This window comes from Canis lupus, chromosome 17 (assembly GCF_003254725.2).
Source record: "Canis lupus dingo isolate Sandy chromosome 17, ASM325472v2, whole genome shotgun sequence".
Lineage (NCBI taxonomy): Eukaryota > Metazoa > Chordata > Mammalia > Carnivora > Canidae > Canis > Canis lupus.
The window spans coordinates 30,797,570-30,817,223 of record NC_064259.1 but is presented as its reverse complement, the minus strand read 5'-3'; the positions used below and the strand labels follow the sequence as shown (position 1 = coordinate 30,817,223).

The 19,654-nt window shown below is 43.2% G+C and overlaps 1 protein-coding gene across 3 annotated transcripts in view; it reads right to left on the bottom strand.

Annotated features, from left to right (window-relative positions):
* The window catches only part of GALM (galactose mutarotase), a 109,978-nt gene that overhangs the window by 23,500 nt on the left and 66,824 nt on the right, over window positions 1-19,654 (bottom strand). For all 3 annotated transcript variants that reach the window (XM_049095703.1, XM_025454140.3, XM_049095704.1), the window contains 3 exons: window positions 18,958-19,112; window positions 13,906-14,112; window positions 8,023-8,104 (listed from right to left, as the gene is read on the bottom strand). In XM_049095703.1, coding sequence (XP_048951660.1) covers window positions 8,023-8,104; window positions 13,906-14,112; window positions 18,958-19,112 — 444 coding nt within the window. The remainder of the gene's footprint in view (window positions 1-8,022; window positions 8,105-13,905; window positions 14,113-18,957; window positions 19,113-19,654) is intronic.

The following is a 19,654-nucleotide window of genomic DNA, read 5'->3' as shown; positions in this document are numbered from 1 at the left end:
AAATGCTTTATGGGCTGCATTTTTTTTTTCAAGTAGGGAGGACAACTGCTCAGAAGAAGCAAAGCTAAACTAACTGCTGATGTGCAAACCCAGCCTGACAGCTTAGCTGCAGACTCTGCTCTTGGTCTACAGGTGAACCAAGCTCTCAGCCTTGCAGAGGCCTTCCGGTGGTGGTGCAGCCGTGGCATGGGAGAGACACCTGTGAGCAAGGACCACGTGACCCAGACAGCACTGCCAATGCCAAAGTGCCCAGAATTACATCCAGAGCAGTAGTTTCAGAAGCTAGGTGAGGCATTCTCCTATTTTATTCAACATATTTTCTTCTTCTTTTTTTTAACTTACCCCCCCCCCCCAAAAAAAAAGAACAGCAAAGATGCTGGAGTCTTGCAGCCTAACAACACACAAAGAATATTGTTTGCCTGGAAGCCCTCAGGAATGGCAAAATGGCAGAAATTTACAGGGGGAGAGTGGGGGTGTGCGTGTGACTAAATTATTTGAATGGGCCCTTTGAAGGCTTCTGCTACCCCCATATTTGCTGAGGTTTTTTCACTGAGCTTTGGGAAAAGGATAGCTTTTCAGTAGGAGGATAGCTTTTCAGTAGATGCACAGAGAAAGGGGGAGAATGAAGAAGCCACGCAATACAGGCTGTTGTCTTCTGCGTTTTACTGATTGAAAGGGCTGAAGACATTTTATATGTTGCCCAAATTGCTAACAGGAAGAAAGGTAGGAGCAAAACGAGAGCCAGACTCTGCTAGGTCTGAGGGCCCTGCCTGGGGTAGAGGTATAAACGGGGGCTATGAGTTTAAGACAAGGGGATTTCATGGTATGTGCTTGCTCTGGCTCCTGAAAACTGCATGGCAACATATCCCTTTCCTTCCTGTGTGATAACGCCCAACTGGTGAGGTGAGCCTGCAACAAGCAAAATGGAGGCCAAGGCTCCGCCCCTCCCCCAAACACACACAGGGGGAAGGTCCCTTTTTACTGAGTACCTCGGCCACAGTCTCACAGCTACTGTAAAATAAGAGGTGCTACTTTCTTATGGCAGTGGGTTTTCCCTTCACCTGAAAAATTATTTACCAAATATCTATAACCAAGGTGAAAAACACCCGCAAAGTTTAGATCTGCATCAGCATTTCTCTCAGAAATAGTTGTATGAAGGGCAAACAAAAGGAAGGAGTTGAAAAACAAACATATGTATAAATTAATAGTTCCAAAAGGCAGGGCCTGGGACCATTAAACATCTTTGTATCACAGAAAGACATGGGCTTCAAAGGGAGCCTAAGGGCCTTGGCAGAAAGTCAAAAGGAGGCTGGCTAAATGAAGCTACAGAAATTGCAATTTGAAAAAAAAAAAAAGAAAAGAAAAGAAAAAAGAAATTGCAATTTGTCAGATAAAGCATTTGGGACAAACCCCTACAGAATTCAAAGAATGATCTGATAAAAGTCCTCATGGTTACAATGTTGCCCCGAGCTTCCTCCAAATCCACCACAAATTCTCCTTTGTGAGCCATTCTTTCAGACATGTTTTGCAGCTGTCTCTTCCTGTGATAGTGAGTTCAGGTAAGGAGTCATTGGTTTCTTTTTTGGTACAATGATGGTAAGAGAGACTTTTCTCTCTGGGAGCTCCAAGTAAAAATAATGAGGATTTTTTTACTACCCTAAAATGAGAAATCTAAAAGAAATAAACACACAAACAAGGATTTAGAGTAGAAGGCACAGGATGGTGGATGGTTCACAAAATAACTGACAGTAGAGCCATTCATACACAAGGAGACCAAACTGGCCTGCCAGCCTCTGCAGAGCTTCCCCACCACCAGGCAGCAGCCCAGGGGAAAGCCAGAGACAGCCAAAGGATCTAGAATGAAGTCATTGCCCAGCACCCTGCTGGTGAAACGAGGTATCTCATTGTAAGTAAACCTTCCAGATAACTGAAAGCTACCCAGGTACATGGTTAAGCTTTTCTTCTACTATATTGGTGAACTTCCTACCACCTTCAACAGAAATGACCAGTGTGAATACCTGAAGACAGCAGACCTGCAACAATAGCCTGATCATGACAAGATTTGGCAGATGAGAAGACCAAGAGCCAGCAGGATGCATTACCAAACAAGGTACTACATTGCAACAGCACAATGACCTCCGAGATTACTGAGGGGACCCGGAGAATAATTCTGAGCTTGAAACTGGACTCTTCTCGACTTGTTCCTTTTCCACATTCCCTTCCTGGTCAGTCTAACACGGCCAGGCACTTCTATTCATGCTCTTTAGTCTCAGGAAAGCCTCTTATGCCTCCATCTTTGTCTTTCTCCTCCCCTCCCCCCTTTCCAATATAACTTATTTTCTGTTTTCTTTGCAGAAAAGTCAAAATAAAGGGAGGACAATGGAGATGCTGTAAGGCTACTTATATAAAAGGTAGAAAGGAAATGAGAACTGACAACTGTTGAAGCTTTTTCTTTCTGGCTTACTTCCCAGGTCATGACTACATGGTGATCTTGGCTATCTATACTATCAAGAATTTAGTTTACTTTTCTTTCTTTCCCCTCCCATCCCGCTTCCCTATCCCAGAACGCTTCTTGACATCTAACCCCACGGTAGGGTCTGCAGAGTATGGGTCTAGTTAAGAGTCTGAGTTGAAATACTGGCCTCCCTAGGTTTGAATCCCAGCTTCACACCACTTGTTAACTGGGTGATCCCCAGTAAGTTACTTAAACTTTTTGGGCTACAGGTTCTATATCTGTTAAATATGAAAAATTAACAGAAACTACCTTATGGGAATCTAGTGTAGATTATCATCTATAAATTCCTCTCTGAGATATTAGCTATTATTATCATAAACCTTCACCTCATCTCACAAATAAACAGTATCTTCCTTTTTCTCAATTCAGCACAACCACAATCTCTAGATACTGCATATCAATCCCCAGAACTCTTAACAGAGTGTGGCTGGTCTAACGGGTTTCTTGTACCATGTCTCAAGGAAGTGGCCTTGTGGTTCAGTCCACTTCTGGCTGAATATCCGGGTGTTTAAGACTGGACTCAGGTATACCTGTGAGTCTGGCCTGTGTAAATCAGACTCAAAGTCCAGGGAAACCTACGGTCATCCAGGATTGGAGCCATACCAGAACCTGGTGCATATCTAACATGGTCCCAGCCAACCTCTCTAGGCCCATTAGTTTTCTGACACTAAGAGCATGCCCTGAATGCTTCAGAAGCCCAGCGCTTTCCTGGGGACAGTCCTGCTGTGCCTGCACTCCCTTTTCTTCTTCATCTCTATCCAGAACATCTTTCTCCTCACTGCCTGGCAAAGCTCCACTTGCCCTTTCAGTTGTTACTTAATTCTCATCCTTGATCTGGGAGCCCCCAGGCAGTGCTTTCCCTCTGTAGCAAGTCTTCGAGTTCTATCTATCCTGACATTTTCCAGGTTAATGAATAATATTCTGGCTGACTCCTCCACTAGACTGTCAACTCTCCAAATGACCAAATGACACGGACTGGTCTCAGAATGAAGCCACATGCTCATGGGCTTTGGGTCAGTGTTACGAGTCTGATGAAATCTGGGCTCCTAGAGATTTGTTCTTGGCTGAAAGAGTGCCAATGCATGAATTCTTCCATTAGGGCAGTGCACAGTGCAGTTAACACTCATTTTTGGAGGCAGTTCCAAAGGAAACATACAATTCACTTGTTTTTCATGCATTTCTGACAAAGGGGGAGAAGAAATAACCCTATAATTTCAGTTGAAGTGTCACTGGGCAAACAGACATAGTTAAAGAGACTTAAGGATTTTATGTGCTCTGAAGCTGTTGCAACTTACTTACTTTCATGATAGTGTTTTAATGGATTTGAAGGGTGGTAGAAATAGCAGTAAAATATTATATTAAGAGCCTTGTAGGTGCCCTATCACATTTCTTTAAAAAACAAGATGAATTCAATTTAAAGGGTAGTTACTTATCCTGAGATTTAAATTTCCCTACTTTTATGGGGCACCTGAGAGGCTCAGTCGGTTATGTCTGCCTTAGTCTCAGATTTTAATCCCAGAGTCCAGGGATCAAGTCCTGCTTGGGGCTCCCTGCTCAGGGGGGAGTCTGCTTCTCCTTCTCCCTCTGCCCCTCCTGCTCATGCTCTGTCTCTGGCTTTTTCTCTCTCAAATAAATAAAATCTTTAAAAAAAAAAAATTCCCCACTTTTGTGGTGTTAAAATATTTTCTTTTATGAAAAGCTGGTGATTATAAATGGCAGCATGGGTTTAAAAAAAATAAATGTAGTCTATTTCTTTCTTCCTTTTTTTCTTAAGTAGGCTCCGTGCCCACCATGAGACTTGAACTCACAACCGCAAGTTTGAGAGCTTTACCGACTGAGTCAGCCAAGCATCACTGGTCTATTTATTTCTGTTCCTCATTATTATCCCAGTTAGTTTAAATTATTTTTTAATTGAAATATAATATATATACATTCCCATTAGTTTTAATAGCCCTATATTTATCATGGCTTTCTAACTTGGCAAAATGAAAAGTTGGGCAACCCCATGTAAGTCTCTGAAATTATTTTTTTAAAGAAAACTTACTAGTTCATAAAATTGGATTGAGTTCAGCATCTTTCCCATTTGCAGAAAAGGAAATGAGGGCATAGGGAAGTTAAATGTTAAAGCGCTACAAACACACCCACACTGAAGGTTGCCTAGCTAGTTAACAACAGAGCCCAGACTACAACTGGGGCTCTTGCATCCTAGGATCCAGAGCTCTATTCAGCTTCACAGGTGTTCAAAATTAGTACAAAGTATAGAATTTGGTCCTAAAACCATTCACAGTGCAGACCTGAGATGAATGAGTTTTCCACATCTCAGCAGATTACATGTTAAGCTCTACTGTGTTTTGCCACCATTATCTCCTACCATCGTGACAAATAATCTTTACATGGCATGAATTATGCATTTTTGTGATTCTCATCTGATCAAAACGCAACAGGACAGGATAAGATTTTATAAATGTACACAAATAAATATGCACTAATTTCATCACCTCCACCTAGAAGCTACTGAATTCATTTTCTTCCTTATCAGTTACGAAACAGCAGCCGCCACCACTTTTTTCTTGCAGCTCACAACCTAAGAGTTTAAATGCAATCCTGCCGCATCTAGGACAAGATGGGCCAGCTTACTCATCCTCACGTTGAGTCATGTAAATATCAGAGATGACACATGTTACCAAGACCAATGTAAAAGTCTGTAAACTCAGCCCTGGAGCTAGGAAAACGTTCAAAACTGTGATGCAAAAAATTTTAATCCATTTATCTTGATTTCTCATTATTATTCTAATTAGCTTTGCAGTCTCTGTATTTATGGGTTTCCAATTCCTGCTGTTCATGGAAGTTGCTATTTTGTATGGAGACTCACATTCTTACCATTTTCTTATAAACATTTTGAATTAGTGGCCATAAACACAACCCCATTATTTGAAAGACGCCAAAATAAAACAGAAGCCCTTACCTATAAAGGAAGGCAGGTGTCCAGGAAAATTAAAGTAATATCTTACTTGGAGCCCTGGGCTTTAAAATTTTTTTAAATTTTGAAATAATTTTAGACTTCAGAAAGGTTACAAAAATAGTACATCTCTGGGGGCATCTGGCTGGCTCAGTCAGTTGACTGTGCGACTCTTAATCTCAGGGTTGTGAGTTTGAGCCCCACAACGAGGGTAGAGACTTCTTAAAAATAAAATCTAAAAATATAGTACATCTCTGTATACCTGTCCTTTCCCTAATGTTGATATATATATAACCATGGTACAATAATCACAAGAAATTAACATTGGTACAATACTTTTTACTACATGCTTCACTAGAATTTCACCAATGTTCCCACTAAAGTCCTCTTTCTGGCTCAGGATCCAGTCCGGGATCTCACACTACATTTAGTTGTCCCATCTCCCTCCTCTCTTCTGTGACCATTCTTCAGGCTTGTTTTGTCTTTCATGACCTTGACACTACTGAAGAGTCCTGGTCAATTATTTTGTAGACTGTCCCTCAATTGGGTTCATGTGATGCCTTGTCCTAAATGAAATGAGGTTAGACATTTCTGACAGAATATGACACAAATGATGTGCTTTTTCAGTATATCATATGAAGAGGACACAATACAACTTATTGGTGATGATGTAAACCTTGATTATTTGATTACGGTGCCCTTGGCTTCAAACTGTTCATTATCTATCATTCTTAAGCTCTTCATTAGCAGAGGTGATAACCAAAGTAATAGCACCCCTACAGGGGGTGGGAAGAGAGGAAAAGACCTTCCTGACCTCCCACATGTAGCTGCCAGCAGATGGACTTATGGAAGGTTGGAGCGCAACACAGGACATTTAGTGCTCTAAGTCTGTCAGACACAGGCCAGAGATCTTGGCCTGTCAAGAGGCAGCAGGCAGCTGCCCTTCTTCCCAGAGGGAGAGGAGCTGATACAAAAGTGTGTGTTTCTAGATTTCTGTTCTTCTTTCCCTTCATCCTCTACTTTGTTTACTTTGGTTTTCTTTGACTAAGCCTTCTACACTTACCTCAGCTCTGATTTTAATGAAATTCAGTAAGAATTTCTGGACCCCTGCTTTGGGGTAATTACTTTACATGAATTCCCATAAGCTGCCACAAATAACAGCACCCCTGTCAGCCATCTTGAGGTCATCAACCTGTCCCCTCGACACAGATGGTGGTACACCTACAATCTAGTACAAATCTACACCACTGGGATCCCTGGGTGGCGCAGCGGTTTGGCACCTGCCTTTGGCCCGGGGCGCGATCCGGGAGACCCTGGATCGAATCCCACGTCGGGCTCCCGGTGCATGGAGCCTGCTTCTCCCTCTGCCTGTGTCTCTGCCTCTCTCTCTCTCTCTGTGTGACTATCATAAATAAATAAAAAATTAAAAAAAAAATCTACACCACTTAATCCTGGAGGCAACACATGAACCAAGGTTGTTTGTTTGTTTTTTTCTTGTTTTTAATTGAGATATAATCCACATACCACAAAGTTCACCCTTTTAAAGTGCATAGTTCAGTAGTGTTTAGTATGTTTATAGGTTGTGCAACCATCACCTCTACCTAATTCCAGAATCTTTTTATCAGCCCAAAAAGAAATTTTTTCTTTTTTTTTCAAAAAGAAATCTTGTAGCCATTGTTACTTTCCATTGCCCTCTGTCCCCAGCCCCTACAACCTCCTAATCTACTTTCTATTTCAATGGATTTGCCTATTTGAATAAGGTAGTTTTTTTCTTTTTTTAAACAATTTATTTATTTATTCATGAGAGACACAGAGAGAGGCAGAGACACAGGCAGAAGGAGAAGCAAGCTCCATGCCGGAAGTCCGATGTGGAACAGGATCATGCCCTGAGCCAAAGGCAGACACTCAACCACTGAGCCACCAGGCATCCCAAGCTAGTTTTGATCCCAAATAATAATAACCAAGATGATCTCAATTCATTTGACCTAGGAGGCACACACACTCACACATTCATAACGTTTGAGTTTGGCAACACCTCACCCTGCCTTTTCATACTTTGAACTCTCCATGCTACCCCATCTACCCAACTCTATCCTAAAGGTGACATATGCATTTGTCTTACCCAGGGTACAACCTTTCCTCCTCCATCAAAAACCACATCGGGCTCTATCAGTGTCCTGCACTGGTGAAGTAATGCCTAGATAAATTTAGCTCTGGTGAGGTGTTAAGAAGTATCAGATTTACATTTTAGCAGAGAATTCTTGCCGTCTAGGCTTGGCTAGGATGGCCATGTTGCCCAGGTTGTTTAGAATTTCCCTGTTGCCCTGGGTTAATTATTAATAGCATCCCCTTTCCCTCTCAAAAATGTCCTGACTTGGGTGTTTAATTATATGATCACCCAACCTTAACCAACATAAGTGACTAATCATGGTAATTATATGTAATTTGGAAGCCAACAGAGAAAATACATTTAGGTAAATGAAGTTTCAGTACTCCCCCAATCACACCCCAGCTCTGCATTCCCATAAAAAAGTTTAAATTCACCAACCTGTAGGAATCAGGGTTTCATCCACAGGCAAAAAGGCATCAGCATCTATAGTGACTTCATGGTCATATATGTTTGGAGAACCCTGGAAGGGAAAGGTTGAGAAAGAAAATAAGACCTAATGCTTAGTCTTATTTTGTATTTTTGCCTTTAAAAAAAAAAAAAAAGATTTATTTGAGAGAGAGAGAGAACACAAGCAGTGAGGAGGGGCAGAGGAAGAGGGAAAGAGAATCCCAAGCAGGCTCCATGTTCAGCATTCAGTGGAGAGCCCCATGTAGGGCTCAATCCCATAACCCTGAGATCATGACCTGAGCCACAATCAAGAGTCAATCATTTAACCGACTGAGCCACTCAGGTGCCCCATGTACTTTTGCTTTTTAACTTCTCTTGCAGAAATATTTTTAGGCATTGACAAACACTTTAGAAATTCCATTTCGGGACACCTGGGTGGCTCAGTTGATTAAGTGTCTGCCTATGGCTCGGGTCATGATCCCAGGGTCCTGGGATTGAGCCCCATGTCAGGCTCCCTGCTTAGCAGGGAGTCTGCTTCTCCCTTTTCCTCTGCCCCTCTCCCAGCTCATACTCTCTCTCTCTCATAAAAAAAATAAAAAAATAAAAATAAAAAAAAGAAGAAAGAAATCCCATTTGACGTACAGCAATGATAAATATGTTCATTTAAATGTAGGTAGTTAAGTCCTCAACATAGCAACTGTACATTTGAAAGAAATTTTCCATGGGTGGCTGAGTGGCTTAGCAGTTAAGGATCTGCCTTGGCTTGGGATGTGATCTCAGGGTCCTGGGATTGAGCCCCAGGTGTGGCTTCCTGTTCAGTGGGGAGTCTGCTTCTTCCTCTCCCTTCTCCCTGCTGCTCCCCCTGTTTGTGCTCTGTGTCAAATAAATAAAATCCTTTAAAAAAAAGTTTTCCAGTGTGAGCCCAGCATGTATTTTCTTTTCTAAATAGAATTATTAGTGTGAAAAGTCAGAGACATCAGTGTTTTGAAAGGCTTTTGGACTTTGACTTATTAGCAGAGGGGTTTCTCACGCTCTCCTCACATGCTAGGCAAACAGAAGAACAAGAGCTGTTGACCTGAAACACAAGAGCTGGATGGCCAACTATCACCAGCAGGCTTGGAGGTAGGGGTATCTCTCTCCTTTCTCTGGCTCAACTCCCATCCAGAGGACCCACCCTGTACCAAATGACAAAAGCCTGGGAGTCAGAACTGGAGTTACTTCCATTAACCATGCAGCCTGTCTTCCCAGGGGGAGTCAAAGACCAGTCAGTAATCAGAAGGCCTGGGGTCTAGTTCTGGTTATCATGGAGTGTGGCCCCAGGGAAATCACTTAACCTTGACTCTCTTGTCCTTCAGGGTAAAATTGGGCCAATGATGCTCCCATCTTTTCCAGGGTTCTTGTGAAGAACAGTTTAAATTTTTTTTTTATTTATTTATGATAGTCACACAGAGAGAGAGAGAGAGAGAGAGGCAGAGACACAGGCAGAGGGAGAAGCAGGCTCCATGCACCGGGAGCCCGACGTGGGATTTGATCCCGGGTCTCCAGGATCACGCCCTGGGCCAAAGGCAGGCGCCAAACCGCTGCACCACGCAGGGATCCCTGAAGAACAGTTTAGTAAAGCTGTGTTGTGCTACTTGCAAATTGGAAAAGACACATACAGATTTCTGATAAAAAGGATTATATTTTAATAGTATATTTTCAAGCTTCACAGCAAAAGATGTGTAAGGGCAACCAGGAGAGGGCTTTTGCTTAGTGAATGCTCAAAAATAAGCTAAACTAGTGTGTCTCCACTAGGGATGATTTTGCCAGAGGACAAAATTTGACAATGTTCTGGAGACATTTTTGACTGTCATGACTGGGGGTGGTAATGATACTGGCATCTAGTGGGAAGAGGCCAGCAATTCTGCCAAACACCCTATTAGACGCACCCCTGCAGCAAAGAAATTGCCTGACCCAACGTGTTAGTATGCTCGGGTTGAGAGACTGAGCTAAGCTAAACTGAAAGCTAGGCTGGGTTCTCGAGAAGCAAGCAGAAGGAGGCGGAACCCTGCAGGTTAACCGAAACAGATTCTCTAGTCAGAAAAACTTAGGCCCACATAATCAAATGGAGTTGTCCTGAGGACAAATGCCAGCATTTTAGAGACCTTGAGAATCTATGTGTAAACATGCCAGAAACTGCTTTAATGACACTCCGGGAAGGCTGTTTCTGAAGAACAGCCATGGTCTTGTGTCCTCCCCATGGGTTCATATGGGCAGGGATAGGAGTGGACGGGAGACAAGACCAGGGCAGAGGTCTCTCTTCTGCCCACAGTTTCTACGCTTAGCCACTCGTTTAGCCCCTATTCTGATGTGAGAAGGTTGGTCCAAAATGGAAGGGGTCTACTGCATCCCCTAGAGCAGCTCTAGGCTAGAGTGGTCTCTCCTGCCTGGCTCTCCCTACTCCCATCTCCTCATGCCTCAGGGGTACTGCCAGCACTGAAGAGGCCTCTGCTTCTGAGGGGAGCAGAGAACTAGGAGCTATTTCCTTGGCTCTCTTTCTCTCTTTTTTTTAAAGATTTTATTATTATCTTTTTATTTGACAGAGAGAGAGAGAGAGAGAACATAGCAGAGGGAGCAGGAGAGACAGAAGCAGGCTCCCCATCGAGCAGGGAGCCTAATGTGGGACTCAATCGCAGGACCCTGGAATCATGACCTAAGCCAAAGGTAGCTACGTAACCAACTGAGCCACCCAGGTGCCCCTCCTTGGCTCTATCTGCTCAGTGCTCAGTCGAAGGCTGAGTAGTATTCCATTGCATGAATGTATCACAATCTGTTTGTCCATTTCCTTGTTGACAGACTTTTGCTTGTTTCCAGTTTTTTACTATTATGAATAAAGCTGCTTAGGAATTTCCTTCTTCTATTTGCTTTGTAGCTCTAGGGCAGGAAGAAAATGATTCACCAAATAAATTCACAAGTCTGAGAGGTTAGGAAGAAGCTGGGGGGGAAGGAAAGGAACATTTATTAGAGAGCCACTCTCTTAATGGGCACTGGGTCATCAAGCGACACCTACATTCCTTTATTAAAGGGAAGCATGCTTCATTTTATAACTCTTCTGACCTGGAATAATGCGATGATCCACTCTGGTGGAATATTCCTGCTGTATTCATTTCCTTTCTAGGCTGATGAAAACCTGGCAAAAGAATGCGGATCCACCAACAGATCTTTTTTTTTTTTTTTTTTTTAATTTTTATTTATTTATGATAGTCAGAGAGAGAGAGAGAGAGAGGCAGAGACACAGGCAGAGGGAGAAGCAGGCTCCATGCACCGGGAGCCCGACGTGGGATTCCATCCCGGGTCTCCAGGATCGCGCCCTGGGCCAAAGGCAGGCGCCAAACCTCTGCGCCACCCAGGGATCCCCCACCAACAGATCTTGAGGCCCACCTCTGGGTTCAGTGTTTGCTTTGGTTAGCTTTGCTCAGCTGCTACTAGTTCAGGACATTAACCATTTACAGAGCTCACTGTGGCCTGCACGGGGCTTTACAGACCTTTCCGTGCATTGCTACTACCACTGCCTTACTTCAGCTTTCATCACCTCTAGCAGGCTATCACCAACTCTACAATACTACCCAAAAGCCACAGCAGCTCCTTTACTGGCACCCTCCCTTTTCCCTGGCAGAATGGTGACTTGTTGATTCATTCTGTGGTAGGCCACATACTCAGGGAAAGGATGGCCCCCCTAATCCCACCGGGTGAATTTTGTTTGGCCTAAGCCCATCATGGTGGTCCAAATCCCTTGCTAGTATTGGGTTAGGCAGGGCAGGGACACACTTCTGGCCCATGAAATGTGAGGCAAAGTCTGCTGGGAAGCTTCTGGGAAGACTTCTGTTTAATCTTCAAAATGGAACATTGGAGGAATAGGAATAGGTCCCTTTTTCACTTGCCTCTGGATGTGACTATATGAAAAAGTGATTCCTGGAGCTGTGCCAACCATCTTGTGAAAAGGAGAAGTTGAGCCCTAACATAGAAGCCAAAATACTGAAGAAGCAGAATAGAAAGATGGAAGAACCAGGGTCCTTGCTGACATACCCCATCCCCTAGTCATGCTGGAACCCCACTATGGCTTTTCATCTCCAATTCCCCCAGGCCACTTTCCTACCTCTTAGAATGTTTGTCCAGTTTGGGGTGAGATAAGGAAGGAACATCATCAACAACAACAAAGCCCAAACAACCTGCAACCTATAAACCTTTTTCATTCTTTGAAAAACACAGTTCTCTCCTCCCCCCAGGCCACTGACACTCAGAAGTGATGAGTCAAAATTCGGCCCCAGGTAGAACAAACATATTGCTTATTAAATTTAAAAACCAATAAAGAAGCAACAAGAAATATATAAGATGAAGTCAACTACTTTAAATGATCAAGTTCTGAGCTATTTCCCTGGGGAGGGTTTAAGACACATAATCACACTTTCCTGGGTAGAGCAAGAGATGTTCCAAAGATGCAGAGGCCCCTAGACCCGAGGCCCGGTGAATGACCACCCACTCTTATCAAAATGCCCCAAAGGGCTAATGACCCCCTGCCATCCTCAACCCTGAAGCTAGTGGCTGTGGATTTGAGTTGCACTCACTAAGAGTACACAGAAGGCAGTTAACCTTGATCACCCTTGTGGGTGGGGTCTGTGATCTGTGAGGGTCCTCTTGCCAAGTAAATGGAAAGAGCTTTAGTGAACTGCATTCTCACTTTGTCTCCTTGATTGGAATATATCAGCAGATGTAATACTTAGTGTAATTTCCATTTCTGAATCTATTTCTTTAGAGCACCTACCCCTGCCCCCAATTATAAAATAGGATGTCCTAAGTATACAAAAATGCAGAAAAGAGTGAAAAATCACCATGATCTACTACCTATAAAAAAAAATACTAATATTTTGTTCTATTTCTTCAAGTTTCTTTCTGAACTTACTATAAAAAGTACGGTCTTTATGCACATTATTGCAGAGCCTCTTATGGCTGGGCATGTTTGTTTTGGTTTTGATTTTTGCTTTGTCTTTAAGATCTTAAGGAGGATGGTGGAAGTTTCTGAGGATAAGCAATAGACAAGTTTAGAATCATCTTATTTTTAAAGGGAGAACTTTGGAAATTATATAAGAACCAATTAATTCGTGCTACTTGGAAAGATCCTAGAAAAAAAAGCAGCACATCATCAGCAGACTCCTAAAAGAGTGTAAAAAAGCAAGATATTACTAGCTGGCTGTGAACATCATCTTGTGGTAGGAAATCATGCCAAAGCGATTCAAGTATAGTAGACAATGATGATGAAGAGGAAGTCTACAGAGTTTAGCTAAACTTTCTACTCTGCCTCATGTAACAGCCTCTTCAACAAGCCGAAATATTACCATTAGGAGGGAATAGGATAACGTAGAGGGGTTTACCTGAGGGGTCGGGAGTGTCTCTCCACCACTCTTAGGGTGGGCGGCACAGTGGAGGCACACAAATGTTAGCAGCATGTTGAAAGGGACAGAGCCAAGCCCATTTTTAAAGTCCCAAGGGTGGAAACTGCCTTCACTGGAATTTTTTAGGGGTAGGAGTGGAATGAGGAAACAAATGTAAGCTCATGGTACAGTGAGATGAGAGGGAATTCTTGAATTAGCTACTTACTTGTCTGAACATGTAGGAAAGAGATCATTCTCTGGGTAATAAATGTACTCTTTCTATCTTTCTCTATAACTTCCATTTATTGAGCACCTACTATGAGTCAGCTGCCTTGCTAGACATTTTTCCTCATTGCCAGGGCTGACCCCATTGCAAGAGTAATTCTATCCTGGGTTGGTCTCTCCAGCCACTCCCTAGGCCATTCCACAAAGCACACAGCAGGAGAGCAGAGGCAAGTTCACTTACCTGGCCTGCAAGGTTGAAATAAGAATGGTTGGTCAGATTGACTGGTGTGGTCTGACTGGCCTGTGCTCGGTAGTTGATCTTAAGCTCCCCACCATCCAGCGTGTATGTCACCCAGACTTTCAACTCTCCAGGGTAACCTTCCTCACCATCTGGACTGACCCTTGAGAACTGGACGCCATTTGACAGCACTTCAGGGGTCCAGAGGACCTAGAAAAAAGTGTTTTCAAAGCTTTTCAGTCATTGCAATCTTGAGCTAAATGCCACATTTCAATATTAAAGCTAGCTAATTCTAGGAAGAGAAATGGTTGTATGATCTTTATGATGTTTAAATAATAGCTTAGATATTAGTTGTTCTAAAATTTTGTTTATACAAAAAAGTAGACTTTGAGAGAAAAAATTTTTTCTTTCTCTTTACGTATTCATATTCCCTATATTCTTTCTCCCTAAACTTAGATGTATGTGTTTACAATATTTTCTTCCTCCCCTTCTTTAAAAGTTTTTTTTTTTTAATCTTGGTATCTCATTCTGATAAATGTCATATAGCAATATCTGCCAATGGTATTAAAAGATGACCTTAATAAATCAGCCCCTCTTTTCCAGGAAAATACTATTTATGAATATTTATTTTATTTTATTTTATTTTATTTTGAATATTTATTTTAAAAAATGCCTCAAGAGTTTCTGTATTCCCTGGGCAGAGTTCCAAACAAATAAGAAGGCACTTGTTCTGTTAGGAAGAGTTCTGCCCACAAGTCAGGAGTCCTGATTTGGGTGCCAGGTTTGTTCTTAGCTCAGTGTGTGATGTCGGGTGGGCATGAGTCCCTGCCACAAAGGGATTGAAAAAATGATCTTGAAGTTTTCTTCTCATTCTAGAAAATATGATTCTAAGGGTGGCAAGAAAAAGAAGGTTCCAGGAGTTTTTTTGCTTTTGGAAATAGGAATCTTGGATTTGCACAGCGGTTCCTCTCACCTTTGCCCTAGAGGCCTCAAGATTACCCACCCATACAGGGGAGGGACAACCAGGATTTACTGGGTGCCCATGATGAGCCAAGACACTTTGTTAGGAACTGCACAGACACTGTCTTATTTGTCTCCAAGCTGACTCATTATAGGCACCATTATCCTCTTTAACGATGAGAGAGCTGAGAGAGCTGGGCTCAGAAAGAATATACTACTTTTCCTAGCTTCTTCCAGCTGGGAAGACAGTGGTCTTATCCTGAGCTTGTTTCCTTATTCTATGCTTTCAGAGAATATACTGCTTGGAAAGCCCGATCCCTTTGGGGAGCCCTGGGGTTCACTAATCAAGAGGTCTTTGCTGACATGAGACCTCTATTTGTTTGGTGCTCACCAGTCACTGACCTGGTGCTTTACATAAACCATTTTATAAGGTAAGGATTTGGTTGAACCAAACAAAATGATTGTCTTTGTAGGTCAAAAGAATTGAACACTGGCAATTTCAAATGGCTCCAACTAATACTATGACCCCATTTTACAGATGAGCAAACTGAATTCAGTGGTGTTACTTTGCCCACTTCCACCTCCCATATTCCAGGGTAGTTGAGTAGAACCTTTCCATACTTCATGCTCATTGCTTAAAACTCTTTTTTAAAAAAAAAATTTATTTATTTATTTTACAGAGAGAGAGTGTACATGCAATGGGGGAGGGGCAGAGGAAGAGGGAGAGAGACAGTGTTTGTTTGTTTGTTTGTTTGTTTTTTGAGGGAGAGAATCTTAAGCAGACTCTGACCTGAGCATGGAGCTGGACAAGGGGCTTGATCTCACAGCTCTGATATCATGACCTGAGCTGAAACCAAGAGTCAGATGCCTAACCCATTGTGCTACCCAGGTGCCCCATGCCTATTGTTTAAAGGGGAGGAAATCTTGTTTAAAGTCATACACGGGGGCACCTGGGTGGCTCAGTGGTTGAGTGTCTGCTTCCGGCTCAGGTCGTGATCCTGGGGTTGTGGGACTGAGTCCCGCATCAGGCTCCCCATTGGGAGCTAGCTTCTCCTTCTGCCTATGTCTCTACCTCTCTCTCTCTCTGTGTCTCTCATGAATGAATAAATAAAATATTTTTTTAAAGTCACACATGTCATTAGGGACAGAACTAAGATTCAAGCTCATGCAGGTAGTCTACACCATTTCACATCTTCATTTCAGTGAATGTTTTGTTTGAATCTCCTTTTTTCAATGGAAGAGTTGAGGCCGAACACTGTCATTCCAAATAGACTTGAAAGATAATAATTGCTGTGGGCTATAAGAATGGCTTTTGAGCCCAGGTTCTGCCCACCTGCTTCTAGTGTGGCCTGGATCTCTCTTACTGATGTTGAGAGATCCCACATTTACCAGGAAGGGAAGCCCAGCAGGAGCGGAGGCCTCTGCCTTTACCTATGGTGAGAGCAGCTGGTATCTGAAACAAATTCACTGACCTTAGTAAAAAATTAATTTTACACCCTAGTTATCTCCTAGAAATGCTGAACTTTCAAGATACTTAAAATACAAAGCCAGTTATATGCATGATTAAAAAAAGAAAAAAAATCCCCCAAATGGAAAATTTTAAGAATAAAGTACTTGAAATAAAATGTTCTTAACTTGCTACCTAGTTTTTGTCCTTCAGAGAAAGAACACAGTGGAAAGTTTTTTTGTGTAAACCGTCATTATCAGATAAGTATAATTATGTGGAAAACCATTCCTATTCATGCGAGAATATCCCTGACCCTACAGTTTCAAAATTTCCTGAAAATTTTCACATTTGCATCTCTAGGCTTACTTATGTACCATTTCTAACCCTGTTAGGTTATTCAAATTTCATCTTTTAAAAAAAATGTGTTGCTATAAATAGAAAAAGACATATCTACAAAGCAGCTATTATTCAGTAACTGTTGAGATGAAATACAACTTGAAACAAAGTTCACCTGATACTGCTCATGTTTCTGTACAAAAGTTTACAGTTCAAAAGCTTTCAATATCTTCAGGATAAATTCCAAGTCTTTCCCCACCCTCTCTGGGCTTCTGCACAGCCATCTTTTCCAGTACCTACTTCCTAAATGAAATGCTATTTTTTCTTCAAAGGATTTTCTTCAAATCCTACCTCCCCAGTTGCCATGAATTTGTCCACACCCAGTTTCTGTAACACACTACTGACATCCATATTATGGGGCTTGTTGCCTATAGCAGCTATTTATCTAAGGGTCTGGCTCCTTCACTATACTGGAGTCTCAGAAATCCCCACCATATCGTGCTCCCTGGTTCACAGAAGGGAATCAGTAGGCACGGTGCTCTGAAGGATGTGTATACTATCTTGCTGTGTTTTTACCAGGGACACATGTGAAGCAATATCACAGAAAATACTACAGTGGAATAGAGGGAAGAGGAACAAGCCAGAACAGGTGTTGTTCTGAGGCTTGTCTGAAGATCCCTGTCAGAACACAGCTGGGCCTAACCTCCTCTGGTTGGGTTTTGCCCATGCACCTGCCATATTTCAGAGACCCTCTGCCCTGGGACTGCCAGGACAGGGGCTACCCCTTGCCTTCATGCCTTCCTGGTATGAGGAGTCCCATCATGGAGGAATGGGGAACAGAGGGGCAGTATGGTTCTAGGCCACAGACAGGAAGTTGCTGACAGAGTGACCAACTTCCTTCAAAGGGACAGGTGGCAGTAAGAGGCAGAAAAGAAGAAATGGTGATCTTTAGCTGCCATACATGTTGCGGTATTTTCTGGTTCTTCTTTAGGGAATAAACTGGGTGGTATAATTTAAAGGAGAGTTAGTGGGCAGCCCGGGTGGCTCAGTGGTTTAGCACTGCCTTTGGCCCAGGGCCTGATCCTGGAGATCCAGGATCAAGTCCCATGTCAGGCTCCCTGCATGGAGCCTGCTTCTCCCTCTGCCTGTGTCTCTGCCTCTCTCTTTCTCTCTCTCATGAATAAATAAATAAAATATTTTTAAAAATAAAATAAAATAAAATAAAGGAGAGTTAGTTACCAAAATTGTTTCCCTGAAATTAGACTAGTAAGAGAGTTGCTGGGTGTTAACCCTCAGACTCCCACACAGTTAGGAAGCATGCCAGGCATTTCTACCTCAGGGAGAAGCTATCTGATTAATTTGCTGTCCTAACCTTGTTTTTCCAGGAATTCACTTGGGGAATGGGAGTTTTAATGTGGAAAGGGGTCATTGGGGAAGAATCTGAGGTAATTTTGAGGCATGAGGCACTTCAGTGGAAGGCTAGGCCTGGATGTGGCACACACTGCCACATGGAGAGGGGGCTTAATGAGTTTCAGGGGTGTGTGTTGGACCGGGGGTGCCTATAGAGGCCATGGATGACACCAGCAGGTATAGTGTAGAAATGGGGGCGGGGGGGATCCCTGGGTGACTCAGTGGTTTGCCGCCTGCCTTTGGCCCAGGCCGTGATCCTGGAGACCCGGGATTGAGTCCCAAGTTGGGCTGCCTGCATGGAGCCTGCTTCTCCCTCTGCCTGTGTCTCTGCCTCTCTCTCTCTCTCTCTCTCTCTCTCTCTCTCTCTCTCTGTGTTGTGTGTGTGTGTGTGTGTCTCTCATGAATAAATAAATAAAATCTTTAAAAAAAAAAAAAAAAAAGAAAGAAAGAAATGAGGGCTGCAGGCCGGACAGCCCAACCTAGGAGGTACATGGCCTTTCAGACCCTCAGATACCTCATTTGGTGATAACACAGGGCTCTAGTAAGCATAAGAGAGAATCCATGCAGATGCCTTGTACAGTTTTCTGTTGTGCCTAAGGTCCACTGGACTTCCTGATGCCGACACTAGGAGAAAGTCATTCCCCAACTTTCCCCAGTCAAGGGCTATCGCCCTTTCACTCATGGCTCCCCTGCCTGTTACCATCAGAGGAGCTACAGAAGGATGAGTCCCGGACCAGGGAGTGCATCTGCTCCCTCCAACCACTGGAGCAGCCTCTTTCCTGTATCACCTCACCATGCATTTGCTATAGGGCCTGGGAGTGAGCCTGGCAAATAGATGGTGTGTTTGAAGGTACTCCGTGAGGGGTACTAGGTGAGGATTCTGTCCAGGGCCCCTGACTCACCTTGTCGAACCCTCGGATTCCTCCATGCAGACTGTTGGGCCCATTGTTAATGGCCAGCTTGTACTCCTTCCCGTCCAATGTGAATGTCCCTTTGGCAATTCGGTTCGCCACCCTGCCAACCACTGCTCCAAAGTAGGGCTGCTTTTGGAGGTAGCCTGCAGGACATGAGATAAAAGTGTTTTTTAAAACTTCTAACCGGGGACGCCTGGGTGGCTCAGTGGTTAAGCGTCTGCCTTCCGCCCAGGGCATGATCCTGGAGATCTGGGACTGAGTCCTGCGTCAGGCTCCCTGCATGGAGCCTGCTTCTCCCTCTGCTTGTGTCTCTGCCTCTCTGTGTCTCTCATGAATAAATAAATAAAATCTCTAAAAACAAAAAAGCCTTCAAACCAGGGGCATCCATCTGGGTGGCTCAGTGGTTGAGAATCTGCCTTTGGCTCAGGGCATGATCCTGGGGTCTGGGGATCGAGTCCCACATGGGGGTCCCCACAGGGAGCATGCTTCTCACTCTGCCTATGTCTCTGCCTCTCTCATGAATAAATAAATACAACCTTTAAATAAAATAAAGTAAAATAAAACTTCAAACCAAAGGTCAGGCTCACAGTACTGCACACCACTTTCTCCTGAGAGAAGCTGAAAGTAATAACAACTTGGACATATTTAAGTCCTCAGGGAAGCACAGAAAAAATGGTGTTCTTTA